The sequence below is a fragment of the Leucoraja erinacea genome, chromosome 28 (assembly GCF_028641065.1).
Source record: "Leucoraja erinacea ecotype New England chromosome 28, Leri_hhj_1, whole genome shotgun sequence".
NCBI lineage: Eukaryota > Metazoa > Chordata > Chondrichthyes > Rajiformes > Rajidae > Leucoraja > Leucoraja erinaceus.
The window spans coordinates 10977731-11004059 of NC_073404.1; the positions used below are offsets into that span (position 1 = coordinate 10977731).

A 26329-nucleotide genomic window follows, 5' to 3' on the forward strand; every position below is an offset into this window, starting at 1 on the left:
AAAAACCAAAAGGAGCCAATTTCCCTGTAGATAGAATTGGGGGAAAATATAAACTCATTCATAAATAACTTTTTTTTTGCTTCGTCAAACATACGGAGAAATATTCCCTTTCGCAAAAGTGTAAGTATCTAATACTCCTGATCTAAAACACTTTGGGATGCAGCACGATAACACAAGTAAAACCATTCTTTACAAAAGCTCCTTTGCGTGCTTGTTCTTGACAAGCATTCGTTAAGCGGTTTAGTGAGCGGCAACAGTTAGAAGGTTAATTGACAGCTGACAAACATAATTTCTATGCAGCATGACTCTGTATCAAGAATTAGAATATAAATGGATTGGAAAACTGATACAGATATGTGAAATGCTTTAAAGATTCAGAGCTGAATTTAGCATGGGATTTCAGAGAAGTTTACTCAATGTCTTTTAATATTTTTAAGCCATAATTATATATCAAACTGAACATTTGCATAAAATACTTACATTTTTTTTCAAATTTTCTCTGCATCAATAATTGAACATCATGATTTACACAGGTTTTACACTGCAAACAATTGATTACCAAAGTTTGCAAATATTTCGCTTTACTTATCAGAAACTGCATGTAAAAGATTGTATAATTATGCGCATGAAAATGGCTAGTTTACATGGATAATTAAGCAAATGAATATATATTTGGCACTAATCAGCAACTGGGCACATTCAAATATTAAATTACAAAAGGAATTACAAGTTGGTGATTCTGCAGTGGATTCATTCGCTAGCACACGACAATACAGAATGAGAGGATATTCATTCTCCTTAGTCTCCCTGCAGACGGTGGACCTCAAAGATCAACAATTGGAAGGTGCTGGGTTCAGTTATTCCCATTCCCCGTGGAAGAGCAGAATGATGCTTTATACAAATGTTTTGCATCTTTCTGTGGCCAGTTCAGTACAGCAACAGCAGCCAGCTGGCAATGAAATTCTTGCCCACAGTCTACATAACAGAATAAAATACCACGTGAGCACACAATAGGAATTGGTGGGTAGGGTATAAGCTAAGAGAATGGAAATTAGTTAGAGAAACAGAAATAATTACTGCTCCAGCCACTGAATTCACAGTCATCCAAAATTATTCATAGATAGATGAATTTAAAAAAATATTATACTGTTATTTATATATTCCATTATTGGATATAAGCACATAATACTTGTCTTTTAGTGCTGTCCATAATACATACAATAATTTGTAGAACCCTTAGATTCCCAAGTCTAGTAATAGGAGATTACTGCAGGATTGCCCCCTTATGTTTTTCTTGGTTTTATGCTTATTTGCAGAACTCATCTTTGCCATTGATTTTGGGAATTCACCATAGGCCAAGGAACTTATAATCTCAAGTAAATGGTGAGAAAAGCAGTATCGTTGGAGAAGTATTCTGGGTGGTTTCTTTGGTGTGAGGTGGAGTCTTGATATTGACCTTTTGAGGGCTATTGTAAGCATCTGAAGTGGGACAACCGCTGGACAGTAGACACCCAGGCCTTTCCTACATCCTTGGTAATAATACTGCTTCTTCATATCATTCTGAGTCAGCTGTCAGTCCAGTTTGTCACGGGCCCCAAACCAGAATGGTACTGGCTAGGTAGATCCCTCGGTAGGGAGAGGCTTTGTGAGAAAAGGAACTCGCGAGGGTTCTGGGCATGAGGAGGAGGTGGGACTCTGTCGTGGGGGGAGAGGGGCACTCTGTCTCGGGGTGAGCAAGAGGAGATGGGGACTCTCTGTCGGACCTGCTGCTGCGGTGGCGAGTGATAGCCACTGAACTGTGACTCGCACGGGGGCTGTGAGCTCTGTCCAGGAAGACTGGAGAGATGTGGCATCATCGCCGTGGTGGTAAAGTGGGCCGAGAAATGCTGGTAAGGAACGGTCTCCATGGTCTGAACGCTGCAGTTACCGTACGGTGGAACCGAAGCCCACATGTTGCAGTTTAGCGTTTGAGAAGGATGCTCTTCGACCGTGGCTCCCGCAGGCACATCACTTCCAGGGGCGGAAAACATACAGGCATCCCTTAAATCTTGCTCGTTCCGATACGACGGATTCATCACCTGCTGGTCGTAAGGTGGTGGACGGAAATAATGGTCATCCGCAATGGAGGCGGGAGCTTCGAGAAAAGGCCGCTTGCAGGGCAATTCTGGATGGCCATGGGCTTCTGAAAGTGAACAGGAAAACAGGGAAAGGTGAATGTTACGAGCGGACACTGGGCTTGAGGCATCAAACGACACCGATATCAATCAACTTCAGCGACAAAATATTGAAGGCAAGAAACTGCGGATGCTGGAATCTTGAGCAAAACACAAAGTGCTGGAAAGACTCAGCGGGTCAGGGAACAACTATGGACGGAGTGAACAGACGACGTTCAGGATTGAATTTGTCTGAAGAAGGCTCCCGACCCGAAACGTCGCCTCTCCATTTCCCAACTCAGATGCTGCCTGAGCTCCCTCAGCCCCTTGTGATCCAATCAAAATATTATTCATCTTTGGTAATATGTTTATTAGTTCAAATGTCAAACGTTTTAAAATGTTCTTCCATGAACCGATTGAATTATAATACGATATATTAGCTATAATGGTTCAAAGGGAGAATTCGGCACTCGGCTTATCTTGTGGGCAATAGGGTGATTTCACCAAAGGTCAAATGAATGTAGATCCTCCCCTCACGTGACCGAAAAATTTAACTGGAGGACATATGTCACTTCGGTACATGTTAGTGAATGGGGAAACACGCACTTTCACACCCGTTAAAAACATGGAAAACGGCCGATTTTTGAGCTGAAATTTTCTGTGCTAAAATTTTCTGTGCTAGTCGGGGTGACCGTGAAGCACAGCGACCTAAATTTTCAGGCAAAAAAAAAGATAGAAAGTAAGGTAATTACAAGAGGGAACTGAAGGTGGAAAAACAGCGGAAGTGCTTAGCAGACATTTGCCGTGGAGATTTAAAGGTCCAAAATATCGGGAATTATCGCGTTTGCTCGCTGAATTTCATCAAAAGTAAGTCAATAATCCATGTTTTTAACGGGTGTGAAAGTGCGTGTTTCCCCATTCACTAACATGTACCGAAGTGACATATGTCCTCCAGTTAAATTTTTCGGTCACGTGAGGGGGGGATCTACGCTCATTTGACCTTTGGTGAAATCACCCTATAGTATAACTCTTCACATTCTTGTAGCTACAAAGTGAAATAAACCATTTGCCAAGTGAAAAATACATATCTGTTTCACAGGTTCTTCTTGTGACCTGGAACAATACAACACAGAAACCGACACTTCGGCCCACAATGTCCATGCCGAACATGATGCCGATATAAACTAACCTCTGCCTGGACGTGATCTGTATCCCTCCATTCCTTGCATGTCCATGTGCCAATATTAAAGCCTTTTAATCGCCACTATGGTATCTGCCTTCACCGCCACCGTTCCAGACACCCGCCACTCTGTGCAAAAAATACTCGCCCCGCACATCTCCTTTAAACTTTGCACATCTTATCTTAAAGTTATACCCTTCTGTCTTTGATATTTCCATATTGGGAAAGGGGTCCTGACTGTCTACCCTATCTATGCTTCCCGAACTTTAATATACTTGTGAGTTTTCTCCCGAATCCCGAAGACTGGCTCGATGGCGGATGAATTGCCAGCGGTATTGTGGTTGGATGGTAGAGGGTCAGAGTGGAGTTGCTGAAAGATAGAAGAAGTTACAGCGAAATAACTTCCGGAATGGGATTGCTTCAAGCGCCGATATAGACTTGATGCGCCGTGGCCTCATTCCGTGTATTAAGACAATATGAAGAAAAGAAGTGAGAACACCGTAACAGATACTGCATTTTCTGCATTTTCTTGTGTCATCGTGACACACTCTCGAGTTTATTTTTCTACTACCAAAGATAACCAGTGAATTCAGTCCGACAGGTAGAGCTGCGGCCCATCAAAGTGTAGTTAGAGACTCTCCCCTCCCTTACCAGGTGGATAGTATTGAAGAAGGGACTGGCTTCCCCTCACTTTCCTAATCCCCGCAGAAGTATCTATGCCGTCTATCAGGAATCGACATACGGGAAATATTGTGGAAAGAAACAAGTACAACCAAGTATGTAGGAGGATTACAAGGGACTTGGCTTCTAATGGTGCAAACTTGCAGTTAACAGTGAAAGAAGCAGTTTGAGAGACAAGAATCTGCAGATGAAAGTGCTCGAGTACAAAGCGGGTCTAGAATGGAGGGAATAGATTGCGACCTTTCTTGATATTGTCAGTGTAGTGAGATGGCCCACTGTTGGTACAAATGGCCCCCAACTAGTTCAAATTTAAAGACGAGGAAGAAAAGTCCCGACCGGAAACATATGTCCGTTCCCTCCACAGATGTTGCCAGACCCACCGAGCTCCTGCAACACGTTGTGTTTTGATCAAGATTCCAGCCTCTGAGATCTCCCAGTGCAAGATTGAGCCGGGGACCGGAGGCGCGCTTACCACGGGACGCGTCGCAGCGGCTAAACGTCTTAATATTAGGTGAGATGTTGATAACAAAATATGAAAACGTTTCCCCGTGTTGACGAGGATGCGGGAGCTGCAATCAGAACCCCTTTCAACGCACTGCATGACACGAAACTCAAAAGCGAAAGAGCGTCTAAGAACTGTGTAAGTGAGAACGTGAATGAAATAGCAATACATTAAAACATATATATCTTCTTAAAGAAACCGGTGTCGGTAAATGCGGTTCCTTTTCATTCGCCTTTTTTCCCTAGAATATATACGTTTCGATAATTTACTGCCATCCATAAGTGGAAAAAGCTTGTCCAAGGAGGAATCGGAGGATCGTTTCAGCTCTCTTGTTATAAAAAATACCATTACTATATAGCTACAAAGACAAATCGCCTCAAACATCGGTCAACAGAAGGAATGCTTATCAGCCTAAGGTCAGTTAATTACTAACCGTCTGCTGTCAGGCCCCGTTCTTGCACTTACCCAGATAGCAAGAGTCAATTTACCGTCACATTCCCTGACAAGATCAAGCAACCTTGGTCATTCACCTTATCGCCCCCTTCCCTCTCATCCTCACCACAGTCAAATTGCATTTCCCATTAATGTCAGCAAGATAATATCTCCAGAGAGACACTAGAAACTGCAGATGCTGGAATCTTGAGCACAACAAAAAGTGCTGGAGGAATTCAGCGGATCAGACAGCGTCTGTGGAGGGAAATGGGTGAGCGACATTTCATGTTGGGATCCTTCTTCAAACAACAAATATCTTCAGACTGAAGAAGGGTTTCGGCCCGAAACGTTGCCTATTTCCTTCGCTCCATAGATGCTGCTGCACCCGCTGAGTTTCTCCAGCTTTTTTGTGTAAACTTCGATTCTCCAGCATCTGCAGTTCCTTCTTAAACAAATATCTTCGTCTGGATAAACGCACCAGTGAATAAAACATGTATTAATATTAAGATATAAACTGGATTGCCTATTTATATCAATAATGTATAGTATATACAACTGATGTACAGATTAATAAATACCTGTTACAAATAATGATAGCCCAGAATGCGCGGAGAAAAGTCAGCTTTGGGCGATCGACGCTCATTGTCAGTGCGGAGAAAATGTGTAACCTCTGTGCAGCACATGCAGCTGACCGTGGATGTGCTGAAGTTGATTTCAGTTTCCCCGTCCGTCCACGGGGAGCGCAGCAAAGTAGCGACTGTTTATCGTATTTCGCTTCAGATAAATTGTTCTATTGGCGTAATGGGGCCGAAGTTTGGAAGCAGCGTTTAGTCAATTCCGTTTGTGCGTTTAGCCTCGGTATTTATGTTATGCGATTGGAGCAAATGGCTACGGAGGTAGACAAAAATGCTGGCGAAACACAACGGGTGCGGCAGCATCTATAGGGTGATTTCACTAAAGGTCACTGGAGCGTAGATCCGCACCCACGTGACCAAAATTCTCAAGTGGAGGACACTCGAGGGTTCGGTACATGTTAGTGGATGGGAAAAAACGCATTTTCCCACCCGTTAAAAACATAGAAAACGGCGAGGTTGTGAGCTGCAATTTACTGTGCCAGTCGGAGTGACCGTGAGGCACAGCTACCTAGATTTACAGGGGAAAAAAAAGATAGCAAGTAAGGTAAATTCAAGAGGGAACTGAAGGTGCCAAACCGCCGGAAATGAACAGCCGACATTTGCCGTGGATATTTCCAGGTCCAAAATATCGGGAATTATCGCGTTTGCTCACTGAATTTATCAAAAGTAAGTTAATAATGCCTTACTTTTGATAAATTCAGTGAGCAAACGCGATAATTCCCGATATTTTGGACCTGGAAATATCCACGGCAAATGTCGGCTGTTCATTTCCGGCGGTTTGGCACCTTCAGTTCCCTCTTGAATTTACCTTACTTGCTATCTTTTTTTCCCCCTGTAAATCTAGGTAGCTGTGCCTCACGGTCACCCCGACTGGCACAGTAAATTGCAGCTCACAACCTCGCCGTTTTCTATGTTTTTAACGGGTGGGAAAATGCGTTTTTTCCCATCCACTAACATGTACCGAACCCTCGAGTGTCCTCCACTTGAGAATTTTGGTCACGTGGGTGCGGATCTACGCTCCAGTGACCTTTAGTGAAATCACCCTATGGGGCGAGGGAAATAGGCAACGTTTCGGGCCACTGTGATCAGTGCATCATACATAGAAAAGTACAACACAGGAACAAGCCTATTTCGCTTCATAGATGTTGCCGCGCCCGCTGAGTTTCTCCAGCATTTTTGGCTACCTTCGATTTTCCAGCATCTGCAGTTCCTTCTTAAACAAATGGCTACGGATACTGGTAACCCGAACCAAAACAGGAAATAGAAAATTTCAAATTCTAAAAAGTTATCGTTTACCTGAAATTCATTTATTTTCTCCTTGCTGAGATCTAATTTCTCTCTCCTTGCTGAGATCTTCCAGTACTATTTGTTCTTGTAATACATTTATGTAAAAATGCATTTAAATTGTGTAGAAAGCCCGAAGCATCGCCTAATAACATCTCTAGCCCGAAACCAATTGACATTTTTGAGTCTATTTTTATTTTTGTTTGTTTATAATATTTCAATTTCTACTTCAATCTTGAGACTTATGTCACAATCTTTATTTTGCTCCCGATAAAATATTTTAAAAATGTATTACAGATAAGCACATTGAACTCCATTGAGTCTTAAGAAGGGTCTCAAACCGACACGTCATCTGTCTATTCTCTCCCCAGATGCTGCCTGACCCATTGAGTTTCTCCAGCACTTTGTTTTTTGCTCAGGATTTCAACATCTCTTTCTTGGGTGAGCACATTGGACACATGAAAGATGGTTGGATTAAATTACATTTATTTCAATGCTAAAGGCATGACAGGTAAATTGGATGAACTCAAGGCATGGATTGTTACGTGCTACTGGGATGTTATTGCCATTATGGAAACCTGGACAAGGGAGGGACAGGACTGGTAGCTTAATGTTGCAGGGTTCTGGCGAGATAGAGGTGGTGGTATAAGAGGAGGGGGAGTGCATTACCGATTCACGAGAACTTCACGGCAACAGTCAGACATGACTTTATTGAGGGATTGTCCAGTGAGGTTATATGGGTGTAGCTAAGAAACAAAAAAAGGGATGATCACCTTGTTAGGATTATACTGTAGGCCCCCAAAATAATCAGAAGGAATTAGAGGAGAAAATATGACAGGAGATTGCAGACTGCTGCAAGGCTAATAGGGTAGTCATAGATGGGAATGTTAACTTTCCCAATATAGACTGAGACTGACATTGTGCCAAGGCTTGAAGGGATGGAATTTGTCAAATGTGTTCAGGAAACTGTCTTATATAGAATACCCAACAAGGAAAAAGACAAAGCTTTACCCATTCTTAAGGAATTGCACAGGGCAAGTGCCTGAACTGTCAGTGGGTGAGCACTTGGGGATCCAATGGTTATGGATATGGATAGCTCTGGTCTACAAATGAAAGTTCTAAATTGTGGCAAGGCTAACCATGATGCTGTGGGGCAGGAATTTGCTAAAGTTGATCGGGGTAGGTTATTTGTGGGGGAAATGACCTCCAGAAAGTGTGATGGTGAGAGTTTAAAGTATGCATGTTCCTGTTAGAGTGAAGGACAAGTTGAGTAGGTGTAAGGAGCCTAGTTAAGTTTAGTTTATTGTCACGTGTACCGAGGTACAGTGAAAAGCTTTTTTTGTTGCGTGCTAACCTGTCAGCAGAAATACAATACATAATTACAATCGATCCATTTACAGTGTAGAGATACATGATAAGGGAATAATGTTTAGTGCAAGGTAAAGCCTGCAAAGTCCGATCAAGGGTAGTCCGAGGGTCACCAAAGAGGTAGAGAGTAGTTCAGCCCTGATCTCTAGTTACGGTTGGATGATTCAGTTGCCTGATAACAACTGGGATGAAACTATCCTCAAATCCATTTTCACACTTCTATACCTTTTGCCCAATGGGAGAGGGGAAAAGAGGGAGTGGCCAGGGTGCAACTCATCCTTGATTATACGGATGGTTTGTGTGACGGTCTGGGATGCATCCACAATTCGCTGCAATTTCTTGTGGTCTTGGATATCAAGAGAAATTAAGGGTCAGGAGAAAGAAGGAGGCATGAGTCAGTTATAGGCAGCTGGGATCAAGTGTATCCCTGGGCAAGTGTAGGGGATTGAGAAATATACATAAGAAGGAAATCAGGAGAACATACAGGGGCAAGAGATAGCTCTAGCACATAAGATTAAAAATAATCCATTCGATTTTATAAGTATATTAAGGGGGAAGAGTAACTGGGGAGATAATAGGACCACTAAACATCCAAAATGGTCATCTATGTGTGGAGCCACAGGAGATGGGCAAATTCCACAATTAATATTTCTCTTCTGTTTTTACCACAGAGAAGGACAGAAAGACTAAAGAACTTGGGAAAGTTAATGATGCTATCTTGAGGACAGTCCTGATTAGGTTGATTAGGGATAGTCATCATGGTTTTGTGCATGGGAGAGCATGTACCATGATCGTGTGTGTGTGTGTGTGTATATATATATGCATACGGGCACATGCACACAGTGGGGGAGAGAGGCAATTAGTGTTCATTGTGCATTTAAATCTCAAATCGAAGGAACACTTTTGAAAATTAACCTTACAATAGAATTTGTTGGAAAGACTGTTGCAGTACCATCCTTTACCTTTTCCTTGAACCTTATATATGAATCACCATCTGTTTTTGCACTTAAACATTGCTATTAGTTACCTCGTGGTTTAAAACAGTGATAGATTAGTCCTGAATCTCTTTGAGGTGCAAATGGACTGATTGCCAGATCTTGGGCGCCTGCTGCCGTTATTTGTATTGGTCCATTGTTGTCGTAAGCATAGTGCTGATGACCCTGTGTTCCATGAGGCCCACTGCCTTCCATCTTCGGTGTCAATTGACCGTGGTTTGAAATAAGTCTTTGTCTTACAATGCTTTTTGAAATAACTGGATATTCTCTGAAAAGGAAACAAAGCAGATGGGAAGAACATTCTGCTGGTAGGTTCACCTGTAACATTAGATATACATTAGATAACATTAGTTAAGACTAAGAATGAATTCAAGAGAGGTGATAACTGGACTTAGTTGCCCAGATAAAAGACTGTTAATAACATATGTATGTGGGAAATATAACTGGCAATTTTGGGAAGCAACAAGTATGAAAGCACCACCAGACTTGAGAGCTTGCAATTGCAAGGAACCATGTCATCAGAATTATAGTAAATGGGTATTTGCATTACATCTGTGGATATTACATCTTTAATTATATTATTAATAATACAAATGTAACTAAACTGGGATGAAGTATGTAGATTCTGAGATTGAAATATAACATTTTTATGAAGTTTAAAAAATTGAACTGAATCAATAGTTCATTCTTCACAGACAAAAATCATATTTAAAAATCTTATAAATTCTGAGGACAGCTTCCCATATTTACATAGAACATTGAACAGGAACAGTCCCTTTAGCCTACAAAGTCAGTGCCAAACACAATACTGAGTTAATCTAATCTTATCTATCTCCATATCCCTCCATTCCCTGCACATTCATGCTCCTATCAAAATGCCTCTTCAACGACTTCAACTTCAACGTATCTGCCTCCATCACCACCCTTGTCAGCGTGTCCCAGACACCTACCATTCTGTGTAAAAAAACTTGCTCCACACTCCTTTATTCTTTCCCTCTCGCCTTAAAGCGGTGTCCTCTAGTCTTTGACATCTCTACCCTGGGAAAAAGGTTCTGACTATCTAACCCATGTACACCTCTCTTAATTTTATATGTTTCTATTAGGTCTCCCCTCAATCTCTGGAACTCCAGAGAAAACAATTAAAGTCTGCAAAGCATGTAGCTAATATCCCCTAATTCAGAGAGCATTCAGGAGTAATCACTCCTTCTTTCACCATCTGCCTTCATTTTGCTTGTAAAACTTTTCCACCATGACCAATAGTTCTTCACTATTAAGGGAATGATCTCACTGTCAGAAAGCTCTGAAATCTTGGGGAACAGAGAGCTTGAATTCATATTTATATGGAAGTACTGAACAGATTGTTCAGATCAAGTAACATTTAAATCTCTCGAGAACCCGTAATTCTGAACAACCTCATTCATCTGTTTCCATATTTGGTCTTTACCTTCTTTTTTCCATTTTCTGTCATTCTCTCATTTTTACCATCCAAATGTTCAACTTTGTATATTGGGATTTTGGATGTTGACAGTATCCTTCTGTACGTTAACAGTTTTGTTTCCAGTAAATTCTATGCTTGCTTTTGCTTGTTTCAACTCAATTTTGCTTGTTTTATACCAGATAATTTTTTTATATTCATTCACCTCATTCTAGACTTCTAGTTACCGAAAACAGTGTACTTCTGTCAATGCACACCCTTCTTTCATTATTGTAAAACCTTGCATGACTTGTCTCAATGTATGTATTATTATAGGAAGAAAACACCAATGCTTCATAGATTATTTGTTTTGGGATTTCCCTATAACAGGAGGCACATTGGTACTCTGTTTATGTTCTCATGATATCTCTTCCACAATGTGGAAACAAACATAGTACACCATATTCCTGGGATGTTATTTTGATACAGGCTCATCAATACCTCTCAGATCTAAACCTCATAAGATAAAATCAAGAATTACATTACTTTGTTCTCTCAAGCTGTTTTTATTAACCTGCTCCAATTAGCGAGCAGAGAAGAGACAGAATGAGTGTGAAAAGGAGCTTGTGTTTTGTGCTTTAAATCTCTTCCAACTTCATCATTCTGGAACCTCTGTCTATTCACGATTATTCTCTTTTCTGAAATGCAGTCAACAGGTGGTATAGTGGCGCAACCATAACCTGGGTTGAATCCTAACCACTGGCGTTAGCTGTGTAGAGTTTACATGTTCTCCCTGTGACCATTTGGCTTTCCTTTTGTTACTGCGATTTCCTCCCACGAGGCATGTAGACGGAACAGGTTAATGTCACAGAAAATTCACCCCAGGTGATAGGTAATAGAATTAATGGGATGCGGGGTAAATAGATTACAGAGATAATTAGTGGAGGAATAGAGTAAAACACAAAACTCAGGGTCAGGCAGCATCTATGGAAGAAACGATGTTTCAGGTCAGGACCCTTCTTCGGGACTTGGGCAGAGGAATTGGATTTATCTGTGTGTTGGCATAGATTTGATGTGACAAATAGCCTCCTATTGTGTAAGGGAATATTTAATAATTTACTTACTGATTTTAAAACGTACCTGAAACTTTAAATCCATTCACATATTTTATGGATTAGATGTATTCTCCATCCATTTTCTGATTGAATTAACTTATTACATTTGGAAATGGGCATTTCTGATTGGAAAATAAGATTCCTGACTTCTAACCTACTTTGAAAGAGTTAAAGAAACTTAGAAATAATCCAGTTTGCCAAGCCAGGAAACACATTGCGTTATACACAAGGGAAATGTAAACATTAGAACAGAAAAATAATTGAAATAAAATGTAGTACCTGCATGTTTGTTGCATAACGTACCTCTGCAAACGAGATACGCGCAAGTCACTGTCATCTCCTCCTCTAAATCCCTTAGCAAATGGATTGTTTTCAATCTTCAACTGGGTAATCTGTGAAGATAAAGCACAATATTCACATTAATTTGGTCTTCATCTTATTTCCTCCTTTCTTACTGAAAACATCCTTTTAAGATTGTACTTCAAAGTCTGCGACCACTGCCAGTTTATGTCATAAACGATAAGCCCATGTCTTGTGAATATTGATTCCATGTTTTAATTTGAATTGGTGCCCCATACAATGTAATAGAAGCCACTTTGTCTCAGTAGTCCATTAAATCTGAAGTAGCGCAGAAGCCTATTTCAAATTAGAGAACAAATGAACCACAGAATATACCCCTGGGTCCTTCATATGCTGAGTTCAAGTGGAAATTAATCCCTATCTGTTACAGAAGAACTGAAGCGGGGCAGTGATTCGGAAGCCACCCTCCTCCTCATTTTTAAAGTGGCTCTTTCGTACTCCTAGCATTTGCTTTCCTCTTGGAAAATAAAGATGTCTTCAGAACAGATTTAAAACATGATAACAGGATCATCAAGATGTCAACATTCTAACTGAGATGGAGCGCAGGAGTTTTAAACCAGAAGGTAAATGTGTGGCTGTTATCCAGATGAGGGCGAGCTGAGGTCCAAAGCTTCCTGCCTTTGGAGCTTAATTGGGTGTTTAGTCAATATTGAAGTATCACGTCTGAAACTGTAATACATTCATTTCATGCAGTCTATTAAATCACAGTGAAGTTCATGGAATTAAATACTTTGAAAGCTCAGTTCCAATATCATAAGTAGTTTCATCTTTGATCGTGTTTAATATATATATTCTCATATTTCTTACCATCCTACATTTCCCTGTGATACTATTTTCCTATTTAACTAAACATATTTCATTCATATTAATTATAAGAAACACAAAAGCAAGCTCAAGGATTTGCCATATTTGGCTCATTTTGTCACCGTGATTCGAGTTTATTGTCATATGCATGCATACTGTGAGGTACATGTACAATGAGAATCTTTCTTACAGTAGCATCAAAGGCACATAGACAAACACACAGACTCAGACATCACACAAAAACATAAATTAAGCATAAAGGCAGTGAAAAGAAAAACCCTAAAGAAGATATTAGTGCAAAAATAAACAATTAGTGCTTGAAATTGTCCATGGAGTTCAATTGCTGAGGTAGGATTAGGTTATGCTGGTTGGTTCAAGAACCTGATGGTTGTATGAAAAGTAGCTGTTCCTGAACCTGTTAGTGTGGGCTTCAGGGTTCTGCCTGGTGATAGCAGTGAAAACAGGGGACTGAACATTCCCGGTGCCTGGATCCTGACTACATTCCTGTTAATAAGAAAAGTTTCTTGTACAGAAGAGCAACCTTTCTATACTTTTGTATCACCACACTGTCCTGTTGCAAAACAATTGAGTGGCATAATAAGTCTCCAATCCCAATAACCCCCAGCCCATGTTTAGTTTAGTTTAGTTTAGAAATACAGCACAGAAACAGGCCCTTTGGCCCACCAAGTTTGCGGTAACCAGTGATCCCCACACACAAACACCATCCCACACACCGTGGGGACAATTTACAATGATACCAAGCCAATTAACCTACAAACCCATATGTCTTTGGAGTGTGGGAGGAAACAGGAGTACCCGGATTAAACCCACGCAGATCATGGGGAGAACGTACAAACTCAGTACAGACAGCACACATAGTAAGGATCAAACCCGGGTCAATGACTTACAATCCAACATATTAAACAAAATATTGTCTTAACATGTTGCTAACTGTTAGCGTGTCATTTATGATATTAGTATTTGGCATGAGGCATAGCTTTTAGGTGAGAGGGGCAAGATTTAAAGGGGACATGCAGGACATGTTATTTGCACAGAAAATGGTGGGTGCCTGAAAGCCTTTGCCAGGGGTGGCGATGAAGGCATATATGAAAGTGGTGTTTATAAGGATTTTAAATAGACACATGGACATGCATAGAATGAAAGAATATGGATTATGTGCAGACAATTGAGAATGGTTTATGCTGGCATTTTTTCAGCAGTGACATTTTGGACTGAAGGGCTTGTTCCTGTGTTTAAGAAGGAACTGCAGATGCTGGAAAATCGAAGGTACACAAAAATGCTGGAGAAACTCAGCGGGTGCAGCAGCATCTATGGAGCAAAGGAAATAGGCTTGTTCCTGTGTGTACTTTTCTATGTTATATGTTGTACTGATCACAGTAGCACAGCAGCCACTGCACAGTAGCACATATGTCTGTGCCTCAGCCACCGCTCTATATGGTTTTCTACTTTTAAAATATTCTACTCAAGACGACAGCCTCAGGAGTGCCAGGTTAGTGTGAGTTTCTTTGAGTAGTTGCTATATTATTCACGATTAATTGTGTGGTACTCTATGATGTTTGAAATGCTCTCAATGGTAACAGAAGTTGCCAAATCTACTGTTTGACTTTTTAATTATCTTTCAGCAGAATACGAACGAGTTGTGAAAACCGGTGGAATATTTTTGACTTTACGTAGGTACTTAGCCATAATTTTCAACTAACACATATCTGAAAGAGGGTCAGGTTTGCCATGATGTATTGTACTGAAATATGGAAGTATTTAATTTCAAGTTATGAATGTTTTGGCCAGTCTCCCACCCATGATCACTCAATTAGTAATTCCTATTCTGCAGCACATGAAGAAATCTCAAAGATACATAGCTATGAATAAAGGACAAAGGTCAAGCTTCTGTATAAAAGTGCCTGTTCCTTATTCCCTATCCTTCTTCAGATGGTTTCTGATCCAATATTTGCTCTCCAAACAGGTTTTTTCCCCATCTGTATAGAATTTTACATAAAACTGGGAAGGGGGCATTCTATGGCAATGCTATAACTAGCAGAAATAATGATTGTGTATTTCCAGCACCACACTACTATTGGAAGAGATTTTATATATTTAATTTACATTTAGTTATCTTTCACATTATATTTTGTTCTGAGAAATTAGCCTCATTTTACTGGTGGAAGTAGGAAATAGTGTTGGGTAGACTGATGGAACTGAAGGCTGATAAATCCCCAGGGCCTGATGGTCTGCATCCCAGGGTACTCAAGGAGGTGGCTCTAGAAATCATGGATGCCCACTGGTCATCATTTTCCAATGTTCTATAGATTCTGGATCAGTTCTTGTGGATTGGCGGGTAGCTAATGTTATCCCACTTTTCAGGAAAAGTGGGAGAGAGAAACCAGGGAATTATAGTCCAGTTAGCCTGACATCAGTGGTGGGGAAGATGCTGGAGTTGATTATCAAAGATGTCATAGGGGCGCATTTGGATAGCAGTAAAAGGATCGGTCCAAATCAGCATGGATTTACGAAGGAGAAATCATGCTTGACAAATCTTTTGGATTTTTTTGAGGATGCGACAAGTAAAATGGACAGGGGAGAGCCAGTGGATATAGTGTACCTGGACTTTCAGAACTGAGATGAAGAAAAACTTTTTCACACGGAGTTGTGAATTTGTGGAATATTCTGCCTCAGAAGGCAATGGAGGCCAATTCACTGGATGCATTCAAAAGAGAGTTAGATAGAGCTCTTAGGGCTAGCGGAATCAAGGGGTACGTGGAGAAGGCAGGAATGGGGTACTGATTGTGGATGATCAGCCTGATCACATTGAATGGCAGAATGGTCTACTCCTGCACCTATTGTCTATGTAACTATGTATCTATCTGTAGATTATTATTCTGCTATTTAAATAGACTGTTCAATGAGTAAATTGAGTTTGCTATAGATTAGACTGTTTGCTTGGAGTCATTTGCCCCACTCCACTTCCAATTCACTGGCTAACACAGGGTTGGTAATAAGTACTCTGAAATGGAAAAAAAATCTTTCATGTTCTTTAATGGATTTGTATAATTTAAAATTTGAGATTGAGCTGAATTTGCTTTGGAGTATTTAACTTATTGAGGCTTTACATTTTAATTGAAGATCACAACTTGGTTTTGTGTATTTTTTAAAACGTGAATGTGATAATATTTCTGGGCACAATCATATCTTTCCAATCAATATCTATTGATACACCAAGTTAAAATGTTACTCTAACTAACAGGGTGTTAGTAATAAAGATCCAGTCATATTTTAATTTATTTAGTTCAGAGATACAGCGCGGAAACAGGCCCTTCAGCCCACCGAGTCCGTGACGACCAGCATTAACACTATCCTACACACACTAGGGACAATTTACACTAATACCAAGCTAATTAACCTACATACCTGTACGTCTTTGAAGTGTGGGAGGAAACTGAAGATCTCGGAGAAAACCCATGCGGTCATAGGGAGAATATATAGACTCCATATAGACAGCACCCATAGTCAGGAATGAACCCGGGTCTCTGGCGCTGCAAGCCCTATAATGCAGCAACTCTACTGCTGCGCCACCGTGCCGCTCCATGTTTTAAAAGCGAAAAAGACAAATTGCTGGAGTACTTCAGTGGGACAAGCATCATCAATGAAAGCAAAGGGTTTGGCTATGTTTCAGATCAAAGCCTTGCATCAAGGCTGAAAATGTAGAGGGAAGATAGCAAGCAAAAAGAAATGAGAGGGAGAGGTGGAATAGATCTGCTCAACATCCTCTCTTATCTGGTTCCACCAGCCTCTGTCCCCTCCCTCACTGGGTTCCATTGCCCATCATCTCCCCTCCCTTACCTTATTCCATCTATCACCTACCAGCCACTGTCTCGTCCCTCCCTCTCATCTCTTTATACAACCATTTCCCCCTCTACATTACGTGCAGGAAAGACATCTGCATTGTCCCTCCACATCTACACTAATGGGGGGGTCGCAACCCAAAATACTGACCATCCCTTTGCCTTCACAGTTGCTGCCTATCCATTGAGTTCCTCCAGCAGTTTGTTTTTTGATCCAGACTCCAGCAACTGCGGTCTCTTATGTCTCCAGTCAAATGTTTTTGTTTGCGGATGCTGCAGCTCAATCTAACCGATTCATGGATAGAATTAATTCATCCAATGTGCAATTGTGACTCTTAGGAAACTGCAGACGTGGTTAATAGGAGTTTGGAGAAGTAAAAAGTGAAAACATAGGACTCCATAGGTCACAAGGTCATAAGGAATAGGAGTAGGCCATTCAGCCCATCAAGTTTACTACGCCATACAATCATGGCTGATCTATCTCTCCCTCCTAACCCCATTCTCCTGCCTTCTCCCCATAACCTCTGACACGTGTATTAATCAAGAATCTATCTATCTCTGCCTTAAAAATATCCACTAACATAGGAATAGTCCATCTAAACACTCTACCCCATTGTGCCATTCTATTACATTGTGGTTCATCTGTATAAATGTATTATATGGTGTTTTGCCTGATATAAATACAAATCTCTTGATCTCAGCTTTGAAAACTTGAATGAGGCAACCCACCCCCAATTGCGCAGGCGCGGCTGACGGGGCCGGTGGTAGAAAGTTAATTAAAGTTTATAAAGGGAAATATTTTGTAAAATCAAACAAAACCTGCTACTGCACACCCCGGGCGAATGGTGAGAAAGACACCTCTAAAATTGTTGAGCTATCGTGTACCGATTTGGCTGTATTTTAAGAACATACAAACATACCTACATACATACAAGATGAGGCTTTTAGTTATATACTATATGACCCGTGGACCCGTTGGGCCCCCGTTGTGACGCCTGTCAAAATGGCGGTCAGAAAATGTCGGCGGGCTCGTCAACCCTCCTCCAACTGTGCATGTGCGGATTACGGGGCCGGCAAGTGGAAGCGCAGCGGGCCCAGGGGATAGAAAGTTAATTAAAGTTTATAAAGGGAAATACTTTGTAAAATCAAATGATTTTACTGCACACCCCAGGTGAATGGTGAGTAAGGTGCCCCTATGTAGAGATGATTAGAAATGGTTGAAAAGTATTGTGGCTAATCTATTTCTATTGAACAACGGTTTTGTGATCTACCATAAAACAGTTCTCAGATGAACATCTGAATTATTAGTCACAATCTTAGTTATACAAAATCTATCTGTCAATCGATATATGGTCAATCTTCCACTACTAACTATTTAAGAAATTTAAAATGGGAAAATGCTCTAGAAGTGTAGTCAAGTCAAGTCACTTTTATTTCTATAGCACATTTAAAAAACAACTCTCGTTGGCCAAAGTGCTTTACAATTGGTGAGGTACTAACGTTATACAACATTGGTTCATAGATTAAGTACATACATAAATACATACATATAGCCCTCCTCAGAGGACGTCAAGAAAGGCTTGAGAGTAAAGATCAGTTTTAAGTCTCGACTTAAAGGAGTCGATGGAGGGGGCAGTTCTGATGGGAAGAGGGATGCTGTTCCTCAGTCTTGGAGCTGCAATCGCAAAGGCGCAGTCGCCCCATAGTTTATGCCTAGATGTTCAGTAACCACAAGTCGGCCGATCTGAGGGACCTGGAGGTGGTGTGGACCCATGAAAAGTAATACTGAGCCAAAGGAGAGATATATATATATGGAATAGGACTGGATACTAAACTAGTTTAACTCTCATAAGAATCTGTGCCTGAAAGCCCTGTTGTTACATTTGGAAACCTAGTACGGGGGGGGGGGAGTGATGTTAGTTAGGAGTCATTTTAATACAGCTTAGTATCAAAGCAATTATTTTAGATGTTGTCTTTATTTTTTCTCACATCAAGCCAGGGTTGGTTTACTTGTTGTCCTATCTTGCCCCATTACATCAGTACAACCCGTTTCATGGTTGAGTTGTTGATGACACCATTTGGTCTAACCAAGATGAGGAGGGTATGCAGACATTTAGCTAGACTGTCCAAGGGCAGAAGAGGTTCTCTGATAACACGGCTCTTTAAACAAGATTGTTATTTTAACTTTGATGTGAATTGCAGATGAATTATTTAAATAATTATGCCATGTAATAATAATTATTCATTTAATAGGTAGGCAATTGATAAATAAATATGCAAATAACGAAATGAAATATGCAAATAACGAAGTGAGATATCTAAATTCTGGAACTACATGTATATCTAATAGAACTGGCAACTCATGGGCTACAGGACAAAGTAGTTTGTTGTTAGTATTTTGAGGATATCTAAGGTCAGGCAGTACTATTCTTGTCAGTGACACTCATCTTCCAAGAATACATTTATGAGCCATGTGCAGTGTAAGCTGCAATAGTGACTCCTATACCCACACCAGCCACTGTGGTTTACCTCATGTTTTTAATGATGAGACTAAAAGATCCTCTGTTGGGAAATGGATCTTTAGTTAAATATAAAGAGAGTGACCAATATTATTAGGCTCATAGAAAAGTCCTAGGAATGCACACTACATCCACTTGCCATCTATAGGCTTTTAGATAGAAGTGAATACGCAGGGATTTGAGATATATAGATCATGAGCAGGTAACTGAAATTAGTTTATGTTGGCTCTAATCCTGTGCTGTGCTATTCTATATCATATGTTATACCAACACAGTGGTGAGGAGTGGATAGGCTCAGAGATAGTATGTGAGAGAGAGCTTACCTTGTGATTCTGATATGATGTGACTGAAATGAATGTTGTCTCCGTAAATACATGAGTAGAGAAGGCTGTGTTTTTTGAACCAAAGGCATTATTTTCATCTGCTTTCACAATGTGGAGTCTTGGTTGGTACTTGTGCATGGAATTCAAAATGATCTATGGAAAGGGGAGTAAAATATATCATTATTAAGAGTCGGCAAGATAAACAGAAAAATGTTCCGTGAATTATTTGTCCAGGTCCAAGCAATGAACAAAAGAGCTGCAACTAATAGTTTTGTCCACCTATTCATTCCATTGCAGCTGAGGTTGTGGAGTGTCCCACTGGTTTGATGGTGTATTAAGAGCAATGGTCACATTGCAATGGAAACTTTCTGAATCACATCATTGTCCAGTAACAGGACAGCTGGGGTTTCGTTTGAACAGAGATCATAAGTGGAAGTGAAACATTTGACTTTGGGTTATTTTTCTGGTTAAGCCACCGACATCTCCTGATGGGGATCCAGTTCCTGTAATGTTAATCTCAGGAGTCTCTTTTCTCAGGTAAAAATTCCCTTTTATAAGGAGGGCAGAAACATCAGTTTCCCTGACCTGGGCAATATTTATGGAGACTCAAGGAACTGCTTAAGCTGGAATATTGACCAAAACACAAAGTGCACTAGGAGCTCAGCAGGCCAGGCAGCATCTGCAGAGGGAACGGACCGTTGCATTATAGGTGAAGACCCTTCTTAAGACTGAGTTCCTCCAGCACTTTTAGTTTGGTTGATGTTTATGTCTTGGTTCCCATTTCCGCAACAGATCAAATAAAGCTGCAGATGCTGGAAATCCAAAATAAAAACAGTGAGTGCTGGAAACGCTGAATGGGCCAGGCAGCATCTGTGGAAAGAGAACAGTGTTGATGTTTTAGAATCTACCTCAGTTTTGAGGAAAGTTTCTTCCACAGATGCAGCCTGACCCACTAAATGTTTCCAGCATTTTCTGTTTTCATGTCCACGATAGATCTTCTGACCTTTATTCCATTGTTGTTTGTAGGAGCACGATGTGTGTGAATTGTCTTGGACATTTCTAAAGCTGCAACACTGACAATACCACCTCAGATATAAAACATTTTAGGATACCCTACAATGAAAAAAATATTTTCTGCCTTTCTCGAAATTGCTGTCTGACGATCTTCCATCTCCACTGTGATACTGAACATTCCACACTGGATTTATTAATTGTGAATAATTGTAATTGTAACTTTTAGGTACGACGTGTCACTTCAGTTAGGAAATTGCAGATTTGTGGAGCTAATAAGTGACTAAGCATGTCCTGTGGCTTCTGAGATAAATATCTTTGGTTTTGTGTTTATCTGACAAGGTGCTGCAGAAATGAAAGGATATATAAATATCTCTTCATTAAATTAGCTTTTCCATGCAGTAACCATTAATGCAATTAGTTGCCGGTTTGCTTTTTAGAAAGCTGGCAAATAATGACAAACCAGACCAAAATCAATTGGCCGTTAAGGTGACAGAGACCAGGGAGCATGAGCGATTGCTAATGAGATGGGCAGTTTGCAGGGAGAATGGGGTAGGAACATGTGGATGAAGTGTTGGAAAAGTAGAAATAATTGAACAGGGACATGGATGGTGGTTTTTAATGAAATCTAAACATTTGGCCTTTTTTATTCTAAGAGGGCAAAGTCTTTGTGAGTGAGAGAGACGATGGTAAATAATGGCTGAAGTGCTATGAGCACTAAGGTCACATGGGATCATAATCCACCGTGACATTTTTGACCATTAGAAGCAATTAAATCAAGTTGATATTGTTCAACATGGAGACTCAATGCAATATAGAGTCTCTTGCTTTAGGTGCACTTGATGTGACCTTCTGTACATTGGTGGGACCAAGCGCAGACTAGGTGACTGCTTTGCCGAGCACCTGTGCTGTGTCCCCCATGTCCATCGAGAGCTCCTGGTTGCCATTTCAATTCCCTCCCTATTCCCATACTGACGTGTCTGTCCTCAGCTTCTTCCATTGTCGAGTTAAAGGCAAACGTAAACTAAATGAACAGCACCTCATATTCCACCTCAATAGCCTACAACCCAAAGGCACGAACATTGAATTTTCTAATTTCAGGAAACCTGCTCTATCTCGGTCCCTCTATCCACCCAGATCCTCCCACACATACTCTTCTTTCACACAACACACAGGTTCTGTCCCACCCACTCACCTGCCCATCATAAACATTTCCCTCCAAGGATGCTGTCTAGCCCGCTGAGTTCCTCCAGCAGTTAAAATCACACGAATCAGATAGCATGGAAAGAGATCTTTTGCCCAATGCCATGTACGATAGTGCCATTTGCACGTGTTTGACCTACATCCCACTAAACCTTTCCTATCCATGTACCTGTCCAAATGCTTTTTAAAAGTCTGGTCAGTCTGGGGAAGGGTCTCGACCAGAAGTGTCGCCCGTTTCTTCTCTCCAGAGATGCAGCCTGTTCGGCTGAGTTGCTCCAGCATTTTGTGTCTGCCTTCAAATGCTGTTTAAATGTAGTTATCATACTGCCTCAATTACCTCATCGGGCAGTTTGTTCTATATACATAGGACCATCTGTTTGAAAAAGTTGACCCTCATGTTCCTATTAAATCTTCTCCCTCTGAAGTGGAGCTTGAATCCTTTTTCTTCTGACTACTGACAAGGAAACTAAGCCCAGTGCTTGATAACGATATCAAGTGCTAAATGTCACCTCTATTTTTATTGTTGATTTTTTCCAGAGAACAACAGGGCAACAGTCCAAAGAATGCTTGGAATGCTGCAAGACCATTTCAGAATCTGGGTTTCTTTGCAGACGAAAAGGTAATTTACAGGCATGTTCTCTTATCTCATGTATCTGGCAGAAATCCAGCTTTGCTCCAGGTATTTGGATCTTTATTGAAAACAATGGAGCCAACATATATTCAGACACAAAGTGCTGGAGTAACTCAGCAGGTCAGGCAGCATCTCTGGAGAACAAGAATAGGGAACATTTTGGGTCGGGACCCTTCTTTAGACTCTCTGAATAAGGGCCATGACCAGGGGCAGAAATCACTATCAAAACATGGGGGGGGGGGGCATAATTTTTTTTGAGTGGCCACGCGTTGCGCACACACACACACACACAAGCGAGGCTTTGGCTGTGGGCCCTGTGGACGATAACATTGGGAGCTGGTTGGTGACCGACTCTGAACTCCAGCAACAGCAGCTTCGTCCACCCCGAATCGTGGGGCTTCAATCGGCCCGTTCGCGGGGCCTTTTGTCGCTCGGCGCGGTTTAAAATCGGCCACGGAATCTTCCAACGCTCGGCAGGGGTTTCAACATCGGGAGCCTCGATCGTCTCGACGCAGCAATTTGACCGCGGGGCGATGGAAGATTCCGCGGCCGATTTTAAGCCGCGCTGGGCGATGAAAGGCCCCGCGAACGGGCCAATTCAAGCTCCGCTCTATGATCTTTGCTCCACCAGGACATCTCCCCCTTCCAGTCACCACGCTCTATCCACAGTCCCACCCCCCTTCTTCCGCCTCTGACCGAAACCCCCCTCCTCCAATCATCGCGCTGAATCACCATGTCCCGGCCCCCCCACTGCCTGCTGACTCATCCAATCGGCGTCCTCGATCATCAGTTCCACCCCCACTGTCTCGCGAAAAGCGGAGATTTTTAATAGATTTTTTTTCACCGAATTTAAAAATCCAGATTACAAAACATGGGGGGGGGGGGAATTGACCCCCACCTCTCAAAAGATGGAGGGGACATGTCCCCCTGTCCGCCCCCCTGGGATTTCTGCCCATGGCCCTGACCAAAGTCACCTATCCATGTTCTCTCGACTATACACTATACAGTGTAGAGTATTCAGTATACTATGCAGTGTAGAGTAGCTGGATATTTGACTTTTCTACGGTACTTTCTGCAGACAGTGACCTCTAAGGTGCCCGCCAGGGCTCAGTTGACATCAACTCCTGAGTCAGAAGAATATGGGCTCATCTTCCTCCAGATATTGGACACAATGGATGGACACTCCAATGTATAGTTAATTTATCAGAGGCTCTATCAGATGGAAGCAAAACATCTTGCAGCAATTTTCAAAAGAAAATGCTCAGGTTTCATTGTGATGAAATTAATTTTCTACTCAAGATCACAAAAATAAATTATCTAGTTAAAGCTGTGCTCAGATTTAGTCTCACAATTTCATGTCAGAATAGGGAAACACTTCAAAAAGTAATTTGGACACATAAGGAACTGCAGGTGCTGAAATCTCGAGCTGAACACAAAGCACTGGTGGAACTCAGCGAGTCAGGCAGCATTTATGGAGGGAATGTACAGGTGATGTTTCAGATCAGGATACTTCTTCACACTAATTATAATAGGGGGAAGAAAACTGGAAAAGAGAGGTAGGAACTGAACAAAGCCTGGCAAACGATAGGTGGATACAGGTGAGGAAGGATGAGGTGGGGGAGTTAATTGACTGATGGGTGGAGTAAGTGACAAAGACTAGAGGTGCATTTGGGTCAAAACATGGTCGGTGAGCAGCAGAAATCACAGAGGGAGAGCAATGAGAGGATCTCTGTAAAATATTATGGCAGTTCTATTCACTACTGGAACAAATGGAAGGGTCTATCACAAGACAAGTCGTTTTTATGTATTTTAATGTCCCCCTGCCCAACTACTGCAATGTTAATGTTCTTCCCAAAGTAGAGACAGTCTGTAAATGAATTGTCCCACTATCATGTGCTAGAAATATCAAGTTGTCATGTAAAGCACATTGCCATAGTCCAGGAAGCAGCAAATCACATCTTTGACTTTACATCCAATGAAACTGGTGCAGAAAACATGGAAATGCTATTCTCACGTAATGGAAAATATGACAAGCAAATTAAATTGTGAAGGAATGAGCAAAAAATCAAATTCATGTGTTCCATCAACTGGCATGCAAAACAAACAATAGGTCTGTCATCCCAAATGCTAGTGATCCTTTTTCAGATTCCAAGGACACAATCAATTGTATATTCCATCTGCACGAGTGCCTTATTAGCGCCCACCAAGGCAGAGTGACTCACAGTCACTCCACTAAGGATCCAGCCAAAATTGTATCAAGCTCAAAGATCAAGTTACCTAAAAAAATAATACTCAGGTCCCCATGGGAGTCTTGCATGCCCAGTAAAATTGTTGTTCTGCCCTCGAGTCAGTTGCAACTGCTCGCTTTTTCAAGAACTCATCACAAAAGTGGAAGTGTGGACACAGTTGTGCAATTCTTCCAATCACTAGATATCACTCCTCAATATTGTGCGGAATGGCACGGGGATAGGGCCCAAGGCTGGTGTTATATTCACCCAAGTTCACCCCTCCCCTCCTCCCACTGAACTCCAGTAAAGGGTCAGAAAAATGGCAAGACTGAGTTTTAATGATCCCTATTTCTGCTGAGACCCAAACAATTGAACTTGAAGTTATAGTCTTTAAGAGAAAAATTTTAAGAACAGTGCTAATGTGTGTGCTTTATTCTGCTAGAAGTGAAATACAATAAGTGTTCTCAATACAATTTAATAACTAGCAGCTCGGAAGTAATAAATTAAGATAAGATGTAAGGATGCATTGGACTAGTACCAGAAAAATAACCACCAAGATTGTTGGAAGAACACATCTGTTCACTCACGTAGAGCCTGCCACCAATCATGCCTACATATGACCAAAACACAAAGTGATGGAGGAACTCAGTGGGTCAATAGACCATAGGTGTAGGAGTAGGCCATTCTGCCCTACAAAGTGATCATGGCTGATCATCCTCAATCAATACCCTGTTCCTGCCTTCTCCCCATATCCCTTGACTCCGCTATCTTGTAGAGCTCTATCTAACTCTCTCATGAAAGCATCCATAGAACCGGCCACCACCGCCCTCTGAGGCAGAGAATTCCACTGACTCACAACTCTGTGTGAAAAAGTATTTCCTCATCTCCGCTTACCCCTTATTCTTAAACTGTGGCCCCTGGCTCTGGACTCCCCCAACATCGGGAACATGTTTCCTGCCTCTAGCGTGTCCAAACCTGAGCAGCATCTGTGGAGGGAATGGACAGGCGACATTTTGAGTCGGGACCCTTCTTCAGACCACTTGATGTGTTGAGTTCCTCCAGCACTTTGTGTTTTGCTCAAGGTTCTAGCATCTGCAGTTCCTTATGCCTCCACATCTAAAATTCTGCTTCTGCATTTTGACAATGTCCTTTCAAAGTAAAAGCTTTAATAATAATAAGAATAACAATCAGACCTTCAACATTGCAGGATATGACCAAGGGAATTTAACTCAGAATATTGCATTACACATAAGTGTAGACTATTAAAAAACCATAAGGATTTCCTGGTCACTGTTGATCACGCTTTCTATCAGGCACCTTGAAATGTGAAGTATTGTATGAAACTTCCCCATTGATAGTCAACGGAATCAATCAGCACATTCCCATTCAAGTACCGAGCAAACTACAAATGCTGAATTCTTGTATATGACACTTTTACGCAGACGTTAACCATTTCACAGTGAAAGAGCACATATAAAAAGTAGGAAAGCATGAACTTTGCCAGTCAATTGCTCTCCTCCTTGCATCTATTAATAAATTATAATCAGCAGCATATTTAGTCACCAGTAAGCTGTCTGAATTGTTTTAACGTAACGCACATTTAGTGTGCTCTCCGAAAATAGCAGAAGTAC

At 41.3% G+C, this 26329-nt stretch overlaps 1 protein-coding gene across 1 annotated transcript in view; it reads right to left on the bottom strand.

Moving 5' to 3' along the window:
* Nucleotides 1-260: 260 nt before the first annotated feature.
* Nucleotides 261-26329, bottom strand: part of tbx4 (T-box transcription factor 4) — a 61181-nt gene continuing 35112 nt past the window's right edge. The window contains exons 5-8 of the mRNA XM_055657709.1: nucleotides 19626-19778; nucleotides 12039-12151; nucleotides 9263-9498; nucleotides 261-2182 (exon numbers count right to left, since the gene is read on the bottom strand). Coding sequence (XP_055513684.1) covers nucleotides 1566-2182; nucleotides 9263-9498; nucleotides 12039-12151; nucleotides 19626-19778 — 1119 coding nt within the window. The 3' untranslated portion in view covers nucleotides 261-1565. The remainder of the gene's footprint in view (nucleotides 2183-9262; nucleotides 9499-12038; nucleotides 12152-19625; nucleotides 19779-26329) is intronic.